This window comes from Aphelocoma coerulescens, chromosome 3 (assembly GCF_041296385.1).
Source record: "Aphelocoma coerulescens isolate FSJ_1873_10779 chromosome 3, UR_Acoe_1.0, whole genome shotgun sequence".
Classification (NCBI taxonomy): Eukaryota; Metazoa; Chordata; class Aves; order Passeriformes; family Corvidae; genus Aphelocoma; species Aphelocoma coerulescens.
In genome coordinates this window covers 126,117,852-126,131,120 of record NC_091016.1, presented here as the reverse complement: position 1 = coordinate 126,131,120, position 13,269 = coordinate 126,117,852, and the positions used below count along the sequence as shown (strand labels likewise).

The 13,269-nt window shown below is 53.5% G+C and overlaps 1 protein-coding gene across 8 annotated transcripts; it reads right to left on the bottom strand.

Moving 5' to 3' along the window:
• Nucleotides 1–810: 810 nt before the first annotated feature.
• Nucleotides 811–10,550, bottom strand: LOC138107467 (uncharacterized). Of its 8 annotated transcripts, none has more exons than XM_069008701.1 (11): nucleotides 10,461–10,544; nucleotides 9,372–9,477; nucleotides 6,892–7,019; nucleotides 6,300–6,493; nucleotides 5,700–6,150; nucleotides 5,346–5,549; nucleotides 4,563–4,703; nucleotides 3,761–3,956; nucleotides 3,534–3,668; nucleotides 2,599–2,689; nucleotides 811–1,133 (listed from the first exon to the last, which is right to left on the bottom strand). In XM_069008701.1, exons 7-11 carry the CDS (start codon nucleotides 4,657–4,659, stop codon nucleotides 1,071–1,073), a joined length of 582 nt encoding a protein of 193 aa, XP_068864802.1. In that variant the 5' UTR covers nucleotides 4,660–4,703; nucleotides 5,346–5,549; nucleotides 5,700–6,150; nucleotides 6,300–6,493; nucleotides 6,892–7,019; nucleotides 9,372–9,477; nucleotides 10,461–10,544; the 3' UTR covers nucleotides 811–1,070. The 8 variants fall into 8 exon arrangements, 6 of the variants coding, with proteins under 6 accessions (XP_068864802.1, XP_068864798.1, XP_068864796.1 ...); XM_069008697.1 differs by having other exon boundaries at nucleotides 4,559–5,549; nucleotides 5,700–5,803; nucleotides 5,923–6,150; XM_069008695.1 differs by having other exon boundaries at nucleotides 4,559–5,549.
• Between the last annotated feature and the right edge of the window lie 2,719 nt (nucleotides 10,551–13,269).

The following is a 13,269-nucleotide window of genomic DNA, read 5'->3' as shown; positions in this document are numbered from 1 at the left end:
GAGTATTTATTTCTTAAAAGAAAAACAAGAGAGAGTGAGGCAGTGAAAGGCAATGGCATGGGGAGCACACAGGACAAGAAAGCAACACAAAAGACACACTGGACAGAGAGAAGAAAAGAGCTGGAAAGTTGGATGTAAGGCTGAAAGAAAATCAGGAACAAACGCCAGGACTTTCATTAGAGCGTGTGGCTGACGAACCTGCCAGTAAAGCACCGGCTCGAACAGAACCTGCTGCTGGCACGGCTCGGCCCGGCACTCACTAATTAACATCTGTCTCTCGGCAGGGCCATGAATCCCCTGCTGGAACAGGAGGGGAAAGCCGAGGGGATAATGCGCACCGGGGTTGGTGCCGCTCAGCCCTAATCCCAGCCCGTGGCGCCAGTGAACGCACCCCGATCTCCGAACCTTCTCTCAGGGAAATCTCACCTTTACCCCTTCTCTTCCCCTCCCGGTATCTCTGTGTGCCCGGAACAAACACGAGGAGAGGTTTCTCTGTTGCAGGTTCTTTGGAAATCCTACACTGACTTTAAGAATGAGCAAGAAGAGTAGAAGACAACCAGGAAACTTTGCTGCCAACCAACATCAAACCCCTCGCACCAGAGAAGAACAAACAGCTCGTTTTTACGTGTCCAAATTCCTTCAAGTTTCAGCATCGTCTGTTTCCCGGCACTGTGGGAACTGCTGCGCACAGCACCACGAGTAAAACGCTCTCGTGTTCAGAAGGCACAATTGCAGAGAACAGACAGCAAAGCCATCTCGAGGCAATTTGGGCACACAAAACCCCCCTTTTTGCACCCTGAGCTTTCTGTTAAGCCACACCTGAAATTCCAAGTTTCTCTGTACACTGCCCCAGTGCTTCTCTCTTCCGTCAGCACCGCAGGCAGGACTGATTCCATACTCACAAACCCCCCTTGCCACGATCGGCGCTCTCTGCCCACCAAGGACACGGCACCGGGCAGGGACATTTCTCCCACTCCCCAGCAGAGACCTCCTCCTGCCACATCCAGGGAACTGCAGCCGCTCAGGGAACACCAACTTTCTCCTGAGCTGGGAAGAGGAAGCTGCAGCAATTAAGGCTGCACAGTCCACAGCAGCGAGAGCTCAGCACACGTCCAGAGAGCCAATTCCAGCACCTAAATTAAAAAAGAAGAAAAAGTTGATGACTTTTTTTTAAAGTTACTCTAAGTTCTTAAAACCAAACCAGCCTTTGCTCTTGATTTTGGCTCACTGATGCACACACACACAAGAAGCCAACGGTCACACAGGGCCTGCTTGCATAATTCCTGATCCAAACCCTCGCCTTTCCTGCCCAGCACTGAGGGAAATCTGACAGAGGACTCATAAAGAGCCCTCGCTGAGAGCAGTCATTGCCCCAGGCCTTCAGGCTTGGCAAGATTCTGTAGGGAACGGACCCAAATTCAATTCCCAAATCTCAATCTCTGACAAGTCCTATTAGAAAGACAGCGGACAGTCCATCAGAACACGGAATTAAAAGGCTGCACAAGGAATAACAGAAGCTTTCCCAGGAATAGCCCAAGTTCCTTTTCTCCCTCACTGGTCCGGGGCCGTGAGACCAAACCTTGGGCCCCAGGAGACAGGAGAGTTGTTATCAACACTCGAACCTCCCAAGCGTTGTTATTGCTCAGAGAGCTGCGCCGGTACTGAGCTACTCCCATGCGCCTGCACGGCTTTGGGGAGGGGCAAGACCACGTCCCACTCCTGCCTGGAGAAATTTCAACGCCCTAAAAAGTCATTTCCCTTCTCTCTCTCTGACCCATGGCCAAAGCAGCTGTGTAGAACAACCCAGGGGATTTATGGGAGGGCTGATCTCTCAGGAAAGACCCCAAACCCTGAGGAAACAAAACCATCCCCAATTTCCAGCTGAAAACACGCTGCTTCCTGAACGGCAGCGCACAAAACTCTCTATAGCCAGACAGGAGATGACAGACTGGAAAAAGCCAAAAGATGTGCTCTGCTTGCATGCACTCTCTGACTGGTAATTCCAAAGGAAATTCCCCACAGATCGTAAGCAGTCGCCTACAGTTTGTCCTCTGCATTCATGACTGCCTTGGCTTTCCGCAGAAGTGTTTCAAACATCCAGAGAGGGTTCAGGGCCTGGGCTGGCTCGTTTATGGCTCTTCCTGACAGGCCCAGGCCAAACCCAAGCACCCCCCTCACTGCTCCAGCCCCAGTTTCAGGGAAATATTGACACGGCTTAGAAATACTCTCCTTCCCTGCAACTCACTCCCTCCCTGCGCATCCCCAGAGAGGATTTACTCCGTCCTTTGTTCCCGACAGCACCTCTCCAGCGCAAATCCCACTTCACACAGACACTGACTAAGCAGACCTAAGGCAGTGGTTCCAATCCCCAGCTGCAATCCCCAACTCCCTGTCTCCTGCACAGCTCGTCCAAGCACTCCCAGCAATCTCACCTCGGCCCAGAGACTCTGTCCGCAGAGGGAAACACAACCCGATGGCACGCAGCTCTGGCACCACATTCCCTCTTCCCTTCTCCCTTTTTCCAGCACACCAGGCTGCTGGAAATGGCATTCCCTAGGCAGTTCATCCCAACACAGAGAAAAGGAGCCTGTGACTTACCCACACCATGGGCAGGACAAGGGGGGCCCTAGCTGGCTTTGGCTGCTCCAACACCAAAGCTCTTGGTCCCAAAGATGGGACGAGTTCAGTCCTGAAAGAGAGCAGAAAAGGGAAGTTAATCCCACTGTGGAATCTGAGACTCCTGCATTTCACATTTCCACTCTGGTTGCTCACCGTGGAGTTGTAGCTGTGGAAAAAAAGGGACAATGACACCAAATCAAATAAAAAGTGCCTTTTTTCCACCATTTTTATACCAGGCATTAAAAGGATGCTCATTTCTCTTCCAGCATTGTTTCCCTCATTTTAGCAGAACCGTTTTCATCCCAGACCCCCCTCGTCAGCTGTTCAATCCTCTGGCACTGGATTTGGACAAAGGAAGGGATGCACCTGGATTGCAGGAAATCACGGAGAGAAACCCCTCCAAAACCTGACAGAGAAAAACAACAGGAGATGCAGGAAGACACATCTCTCATTTGCACGTCCGGAGTGCTTTTCTAAAGACTTCTCTGCATCTGGATGCTCTTTGCACTTGGCTTTCTTTACAAGAATGCATTTGCTGCTAAACACGTCTCAGACCCTTATTTGATCAGGATAAGGTGGGATGGAGATGAAGACTCACACAGGGAATAGCCAGGGAGATGCAGGGCCTGGGAACATCAAGGACAGAGAAGAGAAGGAACAGGGATTGTTTTTCTTGTTTAGAGCCAGCAGTGCTGTGAGCTTGGAGAACCCACGGCACCGCAGGGATCCAGGGCAGGAGCGGGATAACTCCGGGATAAGGGGAATCTGCTCCCACTTCAGGGCTGTGCCAGTGAAGGAGGGGAATTTTTTAGTGCCTTCATTGCACACAAAAACCAAACCCAGCGCCACCGAGCTGGACTTTCGTGAGCTGCAACACAAAGTGGCCCCTGGCCTTTAGGGGAACACAACCTCACCGAGTCACGGAGCCAGGGGATGACACTTGGGAATGAGCCTTGCGGCCTGCAGCCAAATCAGATGAGGGAGCTACAGGAGCTGTGGGGTTTCCTGCTCTTCCTGCAACGCCATCAGTCCAGACCAGGAGACCTTTCCTGCAACAGATCTTCCCTGTAAAAGGGAGCTACACCAAAGCTCAAGCCCTCATTTAGAGACCCTTGGAAAAGCAAAGGTGAGAGGGGATTACCTGGAGCCCCAGGGGACCAAGGTGAAGGGGATGAAGAAGCAGACAGCAAACTGCTTCCACTGCTTCTCACTCCAGCAAGGGGAACATCCCTGGAATTTCACGTCCAGCGTCTCTCCCAAGCCCCACCGGCGAACCCACACGTACTCCAGGACTGATCTCCTTTGTACTTCCAGCAGCACAGACCCACCGGGAGGAACTGCAATCCAAGGACACACATCAGCAACCGTCTTCCCGCTTGGCGCTCTCTCCACATTTTTCCCTTTCCAGTGGGATGCAGGTGCCACCCCCCAGAGGCAGGAAAACTGCCTTGCAAGCCAGTACAAAACCAGCCTGGAAAGCCCAGGATGCCCGGAGCCAGCAGCCATTTCTCCTGGAGCTCCTGCTGACAGGCATTTGAAGCCTGCTGGGCCTCACAGCTGCTTTTCTGCCAAGGGCATTCCCATCTCTTATTTTTTAGCCCAAATAAAGGTTTGCAAAGCTGAGTTTTGTGAGAAGTGCTTCATATTTGGATTATTCTTAACTTGGGACTTTCCCTTGGCACCAAAATCAGGGGGTAAACCCAACATGGCCTCAAAGGGCCATAAGATCCCAGATATCCAATCCCCAGTTCCCTCAGGATTGATTCATTAAAGCTTTTCAGGGGTAATTTAGCAAACTTCAGGGTTTGGTGACTTCACCATCAAAGCAACATGAAACCTGTGCAAAAGGAACTTACCTAAAGCTGGCTAAAAGTGGTGCCCGCTGATGACTCATTAAAACACTCCCTTAAAAAGGAGCTAGGATTGATTCCATACTCACAAACCTCCCTTGCCACGATCGGCGCTCTCTGCCCGCCAAGGACACGGCACCGGGCGGGGACATTTCTCCCACTCCCCGGCACAGACCTCCTCCCACCACATCCAGGGAACTGCAGCTGCTCAGGGAACACCAACTTCGGCCTGGGCTGGGAACAGGACAGGGACAAGGAACACTTTGAAGTCATTCCCACCTCAACGCTGCCCAGACCTGGCAGAAAGCGCTTCCCACACCTCTCCTGGAATTCTCTTTCCCGGCCCTTCCAGCTTCAGAAGGCTTCTGTGGGGGCCTCAATTATCGGTGCAGCTCAGAAGCTGCACGCACCTAAAGCAGCCCCACGGGAACATGAAGCTTCCCTCGGGCATTTCATTTCTTTATCCCAAATATTCTCCCCACTCAGCAACAATCCAGAAAGAACAAAAGGGAAAAGAAGGAAGACCAATTAATTCTGACATAAGGAGTCTTGACTATCCCGACACACTGCCAGGTGAAAAAACATCCCTGCCACTCTAACAAATCCCCCTGATACTGTCTCCATTCTGTATCAATTATTTAAATGCTGTATTAAGGAGTGTAAGGACACAATGCTTGGAATTCTCAAAAACAGCTCAGCTTGGCTACTCCAAGCACTTTCCCACCCGGGGAGCTGAGCTGTCCCACATTTAAACGCCACGTTTGATCCAAATCCCATAGAAATCTGATATTGTTTGGCTACTGAGCTTTCCCAAAAGCTGTGCAGTCAAGCCTGGAAATCCTCACTGAAGCTTTGCCATGTCACATCGGGATTTACCCTTGGGAAAACCCCACTCTGAGCACTGGGGTTTCAAGAGGTTGCACCCGATGTTACAGACACAGAATTCCTGTGGGGTTTGGCATTTCCTGCACCTCCAAACATGTGAAAAGAATGAAGTGCAGAGTCCCGAGGCTCCATTATTGCCATTCTCCTCACATCCCTTTCCTCAGCTGCACGTGGCTTTGTGCCTCCTCTGAAGGGCTGGAAAGGAATTTGGGAACCCCCCTCAGCTTCTCTGGTTTTCAGCTTTTTCTCTGAGCCGGCCCAAAAGGCAAACAGGAAAAAAAAAAAAAAAAAACAGAAGTGCACAAAATCCCAGCCCCTCCCAAGATACAGCTCCTCACACTAAACCTTGGGAGAATCCCTGGTGCTTCCAACACTGCCGCAATCCCACCTGGAGCTGAGTTTACGGGGTGCTCTGCCTAATCCACATCCAAGCCTGGATAGCCCAAAGTCTGCAAGAAAAGAGGAGGCAAAGTGAAGGGGAGAGGGGGGAAAAAACAGAGTTTTGAGTTTTCCCCGTTTGCAACACGATTGAAAGGCAGGATGGAGAGGCTTCGTGGAAAAGAAGCACCAAAGGCTGCTTAATTCCCAGCAATTAGCGCTGCTCAGGTTGAATCCAAGAGGACAAATCCACCAGGATCAAACAGGAGCGGCGGACAGGATGGGTTATGACACAGATCTGTGAAGCTGGAGCTTTCTTTCTTCTCCAGGGCTCTCCCAGAAATTCTCCATGTCCGGACGTGCTCCCGCTCTCCCCGCTGGGGAGGACAGACTTGGATAGCCCAGGTGACTGGTGAGCCTAAAACAGTAAGTGATGCAGTGATCCAAGTGTTTTTCCCGAGGAAATGACATATTCTCTGCACCTGGGATAACCCATATCCCATGGCCTTCTCCAGGAAGAGTTCCAGCTGGATATGGTCTCCCAGAAAGGATTCCATAGGGGCTCACCTTCTGCTTGGAGCTCGGCTGAATTCCTCAGCAATGCCAGGGAATGCGGCCATTGGAGGCTTTGGGCAGATTGGGCTCATTTGCCTTTTTAGGCTTTGTTACCATCTCTCAGACTTCCCACTGGATTGTGATCTCCAAGGAATATGTAAATCCCATTCGATTCCTATTCTTTCGGACAATTTTTTGTGCCATTCCTGTACAAAATGAGGCCTCCTGTTCGGATGCTTTTCCCCACCGTTCCCCAGCAGTTTTATCTGCCAGTCCATTCCCTGCGCTCGTTGGGCTCTTCCCAGATCTCTGAGCTCCTTCACAAGGCAGGAGATCCATTTGGCCCAGGAACTGAACCCTCCCGAGGAATTGTCTGATGCCATCTCTGCATTTGACAGCTGATCCTTGTGCTCAAAGGATCCCTCTTTCTTCCCTCCAGCCAATTCCAAGGCTCGCTGCCCCCAGCTGGGAACAGTCCCCAGGCTGATCCCTGCAGTCTTCCCTGCCTGGATCTTGCTCAGGAATCCATGGGCTACAAATTTAAGAATTAATTCTTCTCACCCCTGCCCAGTTCTAATTCCAAAGGATTTGGTGGCTGCCTTACCCGGCTGGAGCCTGCTTCCAACTCTGTTCTTGCTGCTTCTGCTGCTTTCCATTTCCCAGGAATTCCACCAATGGAGCGACAGCGTTTTCCACCTCCTCCTCCAGGATTCCCTCTGTTGCATTTGGGTGCTGGAAGGATATCAAAACCAGGGCCTCACTATCAGGAATTATATCCCCAGATTTGTTCCTTTCCAAATGTCACCTCTTCCCAACAAAGCACTGGCCATCCAAGGAACATAGAGAGCGATGTGCTGACCACTGCTTACTCCTCTGGAATGTCAGAGCTTGGAAAAGTGGGTAGCTGGAGCTTTTCCTGGTGCTGCGCATGAGGTGTATTTTACTTAAGAGCCCCTTCCCGTGTCTTTCCCTGTATCCACCAAAAATCTACCTGTTCATTTCCCAGCTGCTGCCTCCCTCTTTTCCTGGATCCAACAGAATTTTAACAGGTGAATATTCCCCTCTGGAAGAGCACCTTTCATTCCAAACCTAAGAACAAACGAATCACTTTCCTTCGACCTTCCTTATTAGGATTCCACTGAGAGCAGTAGATGGAACATGATCCTCTCCTGGTCCCTGCTGGATTCCAGGAGCAGGGATCCTTTCCCTCTTTCCCCCTCCCCGCAGTGCCCTCCTCCCCCTCCCGCCCCACCCCGCACCCTTTTCAGGCTTTGTTCCACAGCTTTTGCTTCCAGACCTCAGATCCTTTCGTTCTCCAGGAGCTCCCAGCAGCTCCACAGCCTTTCCTCTCCCATCCTGATCCTTTCTTCAGGAATGGAGCTGTGCATTTCAATTCCCTTCTCTTTTCTCCGACAATTCCCACCAACCCAGACCTAAAGCTGACACAAGGAACACTCGGTGCCCACAAATCCAAACCCAGACCCGGCCATCCCTAAACCAGCAACTCCCGGACAATTTGCGTTCATTCCAACCTAACACTGAGGACTCACCCAATCCTTCAAAATTCCCAAGAAATGTCCCGTTGCCTTCACAGCTCCCAGGGGATTCTGCTTTGTGCTCACACAGATTTGGGACTTCCCTGAAAAACCCGTGCAGGGCACGCTGGAATCCCCGATCCCGTGAATCTGGGGAGTGTGAAAAGCTTGGTCCAGCCTGGGCCCCCAGAAATTTTTACCAAATATCCCCCAAGTCCTCGGGACAACAGAACTCTCTGGTACTGCATTTTTGGCATTGTAAAGCCTGGAATTACTTTATTCCTAGTGCTGGGCTCTGCATACGGCAGAGAAAATCCCAGCCTCCACACAGACCCAGATTCCAAACTTTTTGATACATTTTAGCAAACCGAGAAATTCCCCTTCCCTGCTTCTTCTTAAGGGCATCCTTCTCTTCCCTTACCCGGCCTGCTCTCTCCCACTGGGCTGGGTTTTTCCCTTCCCATGCTAATTAGTCCCTACTTCTAGGAGGTTTAGGTACCTTTCTTCCCTGGGAGGGATTTCTTAACACAGCTACCGAGACTTTGGGAGTCTTCTTTATCTTCTACTTTCTGGAAACACACCCTCTGATCCATAAATGCCACAATCCAGACGCCCAACTTCAACAAGACATCCTTTTTACCTAAAAACACTCACTCTCAACTCTTAGATCTTTTAAAGTTTTACCCCCGCAAAATTCCTCTGTTTTTCCACCGCTGAATTCCTCAGTCCTGATTCCAAGAATTTCTTGAATACCACGGGGCTTTTCTCAAGATTTACCCCCACAACCTTCCCTACGTGCCCACTGCTCATCACCTCATTTTTCCCTCAGTGTGTTCGTTCTCCACCCCAGAGAGTTTGTCAAGTGTTGCCTCCAAAATGTTCCCCCTCTGTCCACTACTGAGTTCCCCATTTTGCCTTCAAAATATTCATTCTGTCCCCTCCAGATTGCATCCACTTTTACCCCCAACATTTTACTTCCTCTACAATATTGATTAAACCTTTTCCACCCCAAAAATGTGCATTCCCTCCCTTAAACAGCACCTCAGCTTTTCCCTCAAAAATGCCCCAGAGAGAAACTCCGATTCAGCCCTCAAACTCCCATTTTCCTACACAAACAGTTCTTGTGGCCCCTCTCAATTCCCCCAGGCTTTCAGCTAAAGGAATAACTGGAAGCCTATTCCCTCATCTCTGCCCTCGTTTTGCTTTCCTGGAAAACCCTATGATCCCACAGTTTCTCCAAGAGATCTGCTGGGAGTACTGGAAGGCTTGCTCTGTCAGAGAGCCTGGGGGGTTTACAGCACTTGTTCCTCTGCATCTTCACCCTTTTATCAGGTTTCCCCTGGAACGGTGTTGTGGGAGAAGCTTGGAATTACCAGAAATGGATCAGGTTCACATTTTTTCCCCACCAGTTTTTATCTGGTTTGAAATTCCTGGAATTACCCTCAAATGTGCCCTAGAACACTGCTGTGAAAGGATCAATGAGAAGAACAGCCTGAAAGCAGAAAACCACCTCCAGCAGCAGCCGGAATGATCCCATTTCTGTTCTTACCTAGTCCTGCCAGAGCTCCCACCAGCCATTCCCATTCCAAAACAAGAGCTATGCAAGACATTCCTGCTGTCCGTGAGGGTGAGGTGGCAGTTCTGGGTGTTCTTTGCTGTGGAATCAGACAACAAACAGAGAGTAAATGATCTTGGTGGCTCTTCCAAGCCAAACCACCCCATGATTCCATGCTTGGATCAGCACCTGACCCGACTCCATTCCAGAAACCTCCTCCCACTAACCCAGAACTTTCCTTTTTCCGCTCAACATCAGGGACTTACTGCCGAGTGCCCCGGGCAGGGGACGCCTCAGCCTTCCCTGGGACATCTCAGCCTTCCCTGGGACATCTCAGCATTCCCTGGGACACCTCAGCCTTCCCTGGGATGCCTCAGCATTCCCTGGGGTGCCTCAGCATTCCCTGGGACGCCTCAGCATTCCCTGGGGTGCCTCAGCCTTCCCTGGGACCGCAGCGTTCCCTGGGACGCCTCAGCATTCCCTGGGATACCTCAGCATTCCCTGGGGTGCCTCAGCATTCCCTGGGCTGCTGTTCCATGCCGATCCCGTGTCCAGCGCCGTTCCGGGCTGCAGTGCCGGGCTCTCCCCACAAGGCGGCAGCACCGGGAGCGAGCGGCTCCGGCCGGTCCCGCTGTCTCGGGGCGGCTGCGCCTTTAACCCGCACGGAGCCGGCGGGGCCGTGAACACAGCGGGCAAAAACCCCACCGATCCCCTTTATTTCACCCTCGGAGGCACAGGATCGCAGCATTTCCTGGGCTGGAAGGGACCCGCAGGGAGCATCGAGTCCAAATCCTGGCCCTGCACCCCAAGAATCCCACCCTGTGCCCGAGAGCCTTGTCCAGACCCAAACTCTGCCCCCAAGATCCTGAAAACACAGCGGGGCTGGGAGAAGGGTGACAAGGAAGGATTCTATATATAGATCTCCTTGTACGATCGCTATATAATATCATTAGATCGCCCAGGAACCCATCCCTGTACCTGCACAGCCACCCCTGTCCCGGGACACCCACCCCTGTCCCGGGACACCCATCCCTGTGCCAAACACCCATCGCTGTCCCGGGACAGTCCCCGTTCCCCGCTCACCTCCGAGCCCGAAGCACCCGCCCCGGTGCCCCCGGACGGCCGCGCTGCTCCCTGGGCTCCCCGCCATTGCCACTGCTGGCGAAGAAGGGGGGGAAATTACCGGTACCACACCAATGTGGCGATTCGACCTTCTCAAGATGGCGGCGGTGGAGGACCCCGCTCCGTCTATTCGGCTGCCTGAATGCTCCCGCCTACCCCAGGCGCCGCTGACCCCACAGTCGGTGTCCGCATAGCGGGAAACACCTCAGAAAGATGCGTGAAAGTGCTGGGTTGGCGTCGGCGTGACGCTCAGGCAGTCGAATAGACGCAGCTAGAGGGGGCCTTCCCTGCCACCATCTTGAGAAGGTCGGGAAACAGCGTAAACGACCACCATCTTTAGTGTGGCAATGATCTAACTTCCGGTTTTGGCGCCATCTTGGGTGCTGTCAGAAGCCACTTCCGGTGGAGCCGCCATCTTTAGTGTGTGGCTCTGACGAAATTTCCGCCCTTTTGCCGCCATCTTGGGTGCTGGCAGAAGCCACTTGCGGTTGAGTCGCCATCTTTAGTGTGGTACGCATAAGGCCCCCCTCCTCACAAGGGCTTCTGTCTATTCAGCTGCCTGAATCCGGCCTGGACTCCGATGCCGGCCCCGCGCTTTCCCCGAGATTTTCCGCGCTGCTTCCCGGTGCGAGGATACGGGTGGTGGGGTCACCGGCGCCGGAGGGGAGCGACGGCCCCGCGACCGGCGGCAGGCATCGGTGGGGACACCTCTCCCAGGGGCCTATTGCGTCCGCCATCTTGAGGGTGGCGGAAGTGTAAACCACCCTCTGCAAGGTCCTGGCAGCTTCTAATAAAAACGCCACTTACGCCGCCCCGAAAGCGCCGAACTGCGCCTTCCTTTCCGAGCCGCCCCCTTGAGAGCGGCACGCGGGCGGCTCTATTCCGACCGTGCTTGCCCGGTGCTCCCCGCCCCGGCTCGCGCTGCGACCGCGCCTCTGCTGCCCGGCAAAACCGGCCCCGCCGGGCCGCCACCCACGCTGTCATTCGTCGCGGTCACCGCCCCGCACGGCGCCCACTCCTTTTCACCGCTCTGGCCCCGCTCATGCACGGCCGTGTCCCTTGGCGCTCCGAACCGTCCTTCGCCCCTCCCCTCCGCTGACAGACGCGGCCCCTCTCGCTCCCGCTCCTTGCCACGCTCGGCAGCCACCGAGGCCGCCGCCGTCTCGGCTCCCCCGGCCCCGGGCGGCAGCAGCGCCGGGGCGCCGTGCCGGGGGCGGCAGTGCCGCGCTCTCGCCACCAGGCGGCAGCAGCGCCCCCCAGCTCAGCCCGGGGCCGGGCCGCGCTGCGGGGCACGGACAGAGCAGAGGCAAAAGCCGGCTCAGGGCGCTCTGCAGCTCCTGCAGCCCGAGCCTCTCGGCTCCTGGCGCCAGGCACTTGCTTCTTCCCTTCCTACAGAAAAACACCGGCTCGTTATTCTCAAAACTTGCTGATCTCTATTCCCAGCTTCTTATATTCCTATATGCAACAGAGTAGAGAGAGAGGGCTGGCTTATTTCAAAATGAATTTACATCTAAATCCGTAGCATTTGTCTATAGATGTAGAAACAAAGAACTTGACAGGTTTGGGGATTCCACACTGTCATACACACATCCCTCCCGGTGGATTTTCTGGCAGTTTTGGGCCCCTCTGGGGGAGGACACCCAGCATTGGCCCCCCTCATTCCCCACTCACCTGCTCCTCCACTGCATCGTGGCTCTCCCAGGGACATTGGGGTGCCCCAGATGACATTCAGAGCCCCCGAGTCTCCACCCCCTCCGCCAGCCTTTTTTCCTCACCCCCAGAGAATGCACAAAACGAGACAAACTGCCCTGGACAGCAGCACGGCACTTTAATAAAGCCATTTCCATGCGTACATCCCCCAGAAAGGGGCTCGGCAGGCACAGTCAAGGGGGGAAGCCCCCAGAAGGCTCGGAGCTCCTCCCCAGCTCCGGTGTCACGGGCTGGCGGCTGGCCCGCGACACGGGGGCAGTGCAACCCACGACGCTGCCGCGGCTCCCGCTCAGGCTCCGCTCCGTTCCTGCGCTCGGGGCAGGGGCAGGAGCTGTCCCATCCCTTCCCTACCACGCCACTGCTGCCCCCCTCGAGGCTGCAGCTCCAGGATCCCAACCTGCGCTCACGGACACATCGAGCACTGCAATGGGAGCATGGGGGAGAGACCAGGAGAGGCAGAAAGAGGGAGTGGGAGCAGAGGGGACACAGGAGGAAAAGGAAGAGCAGGCTGCAGGATGAAATTGAAAAAAAACACCACCTGCTATGGGCAGCACGACAGAGAGGGATTAAAAAAGAATAGGGGCAGGGGACGGGACAGAAGGATCCCGTGAGAAACAACGGCACAGGGAGCACGACGGATCCACCGAGAATAAAAAGGAACAGCAGTGAGGCATGGAGAAGGACAGAGAGAAAGACGGAGCAGTAAACACACAGGAAAGACAGAGGGATAATACAGAGACAGAGAGGGAAATAAGGACGGAGGGAGACAATAGGGAGAGGGATTGAGCAGAATTTATTAAATAAAGGTCAGTATGGATTTCTTAAAAGAACACGAGGACATCCCTATCACGGAACTCTGCTGCCTGCTTCAATTTCACAGCTGTGGGGGAACATTTCTTCCCCCTCTCCTGTCTGTGGTGTTTATTAAATAAAGATCGAGTATTTATTTCTTGAAAGAAAAACAAGAGAGAGTGAAGCAGTGAAAGGGAATGGCATGGGGAGCACACAGGACAAGAAAGCAACACAAAAGACACACTGGACAGAGAGAAGAAAAGAGCTG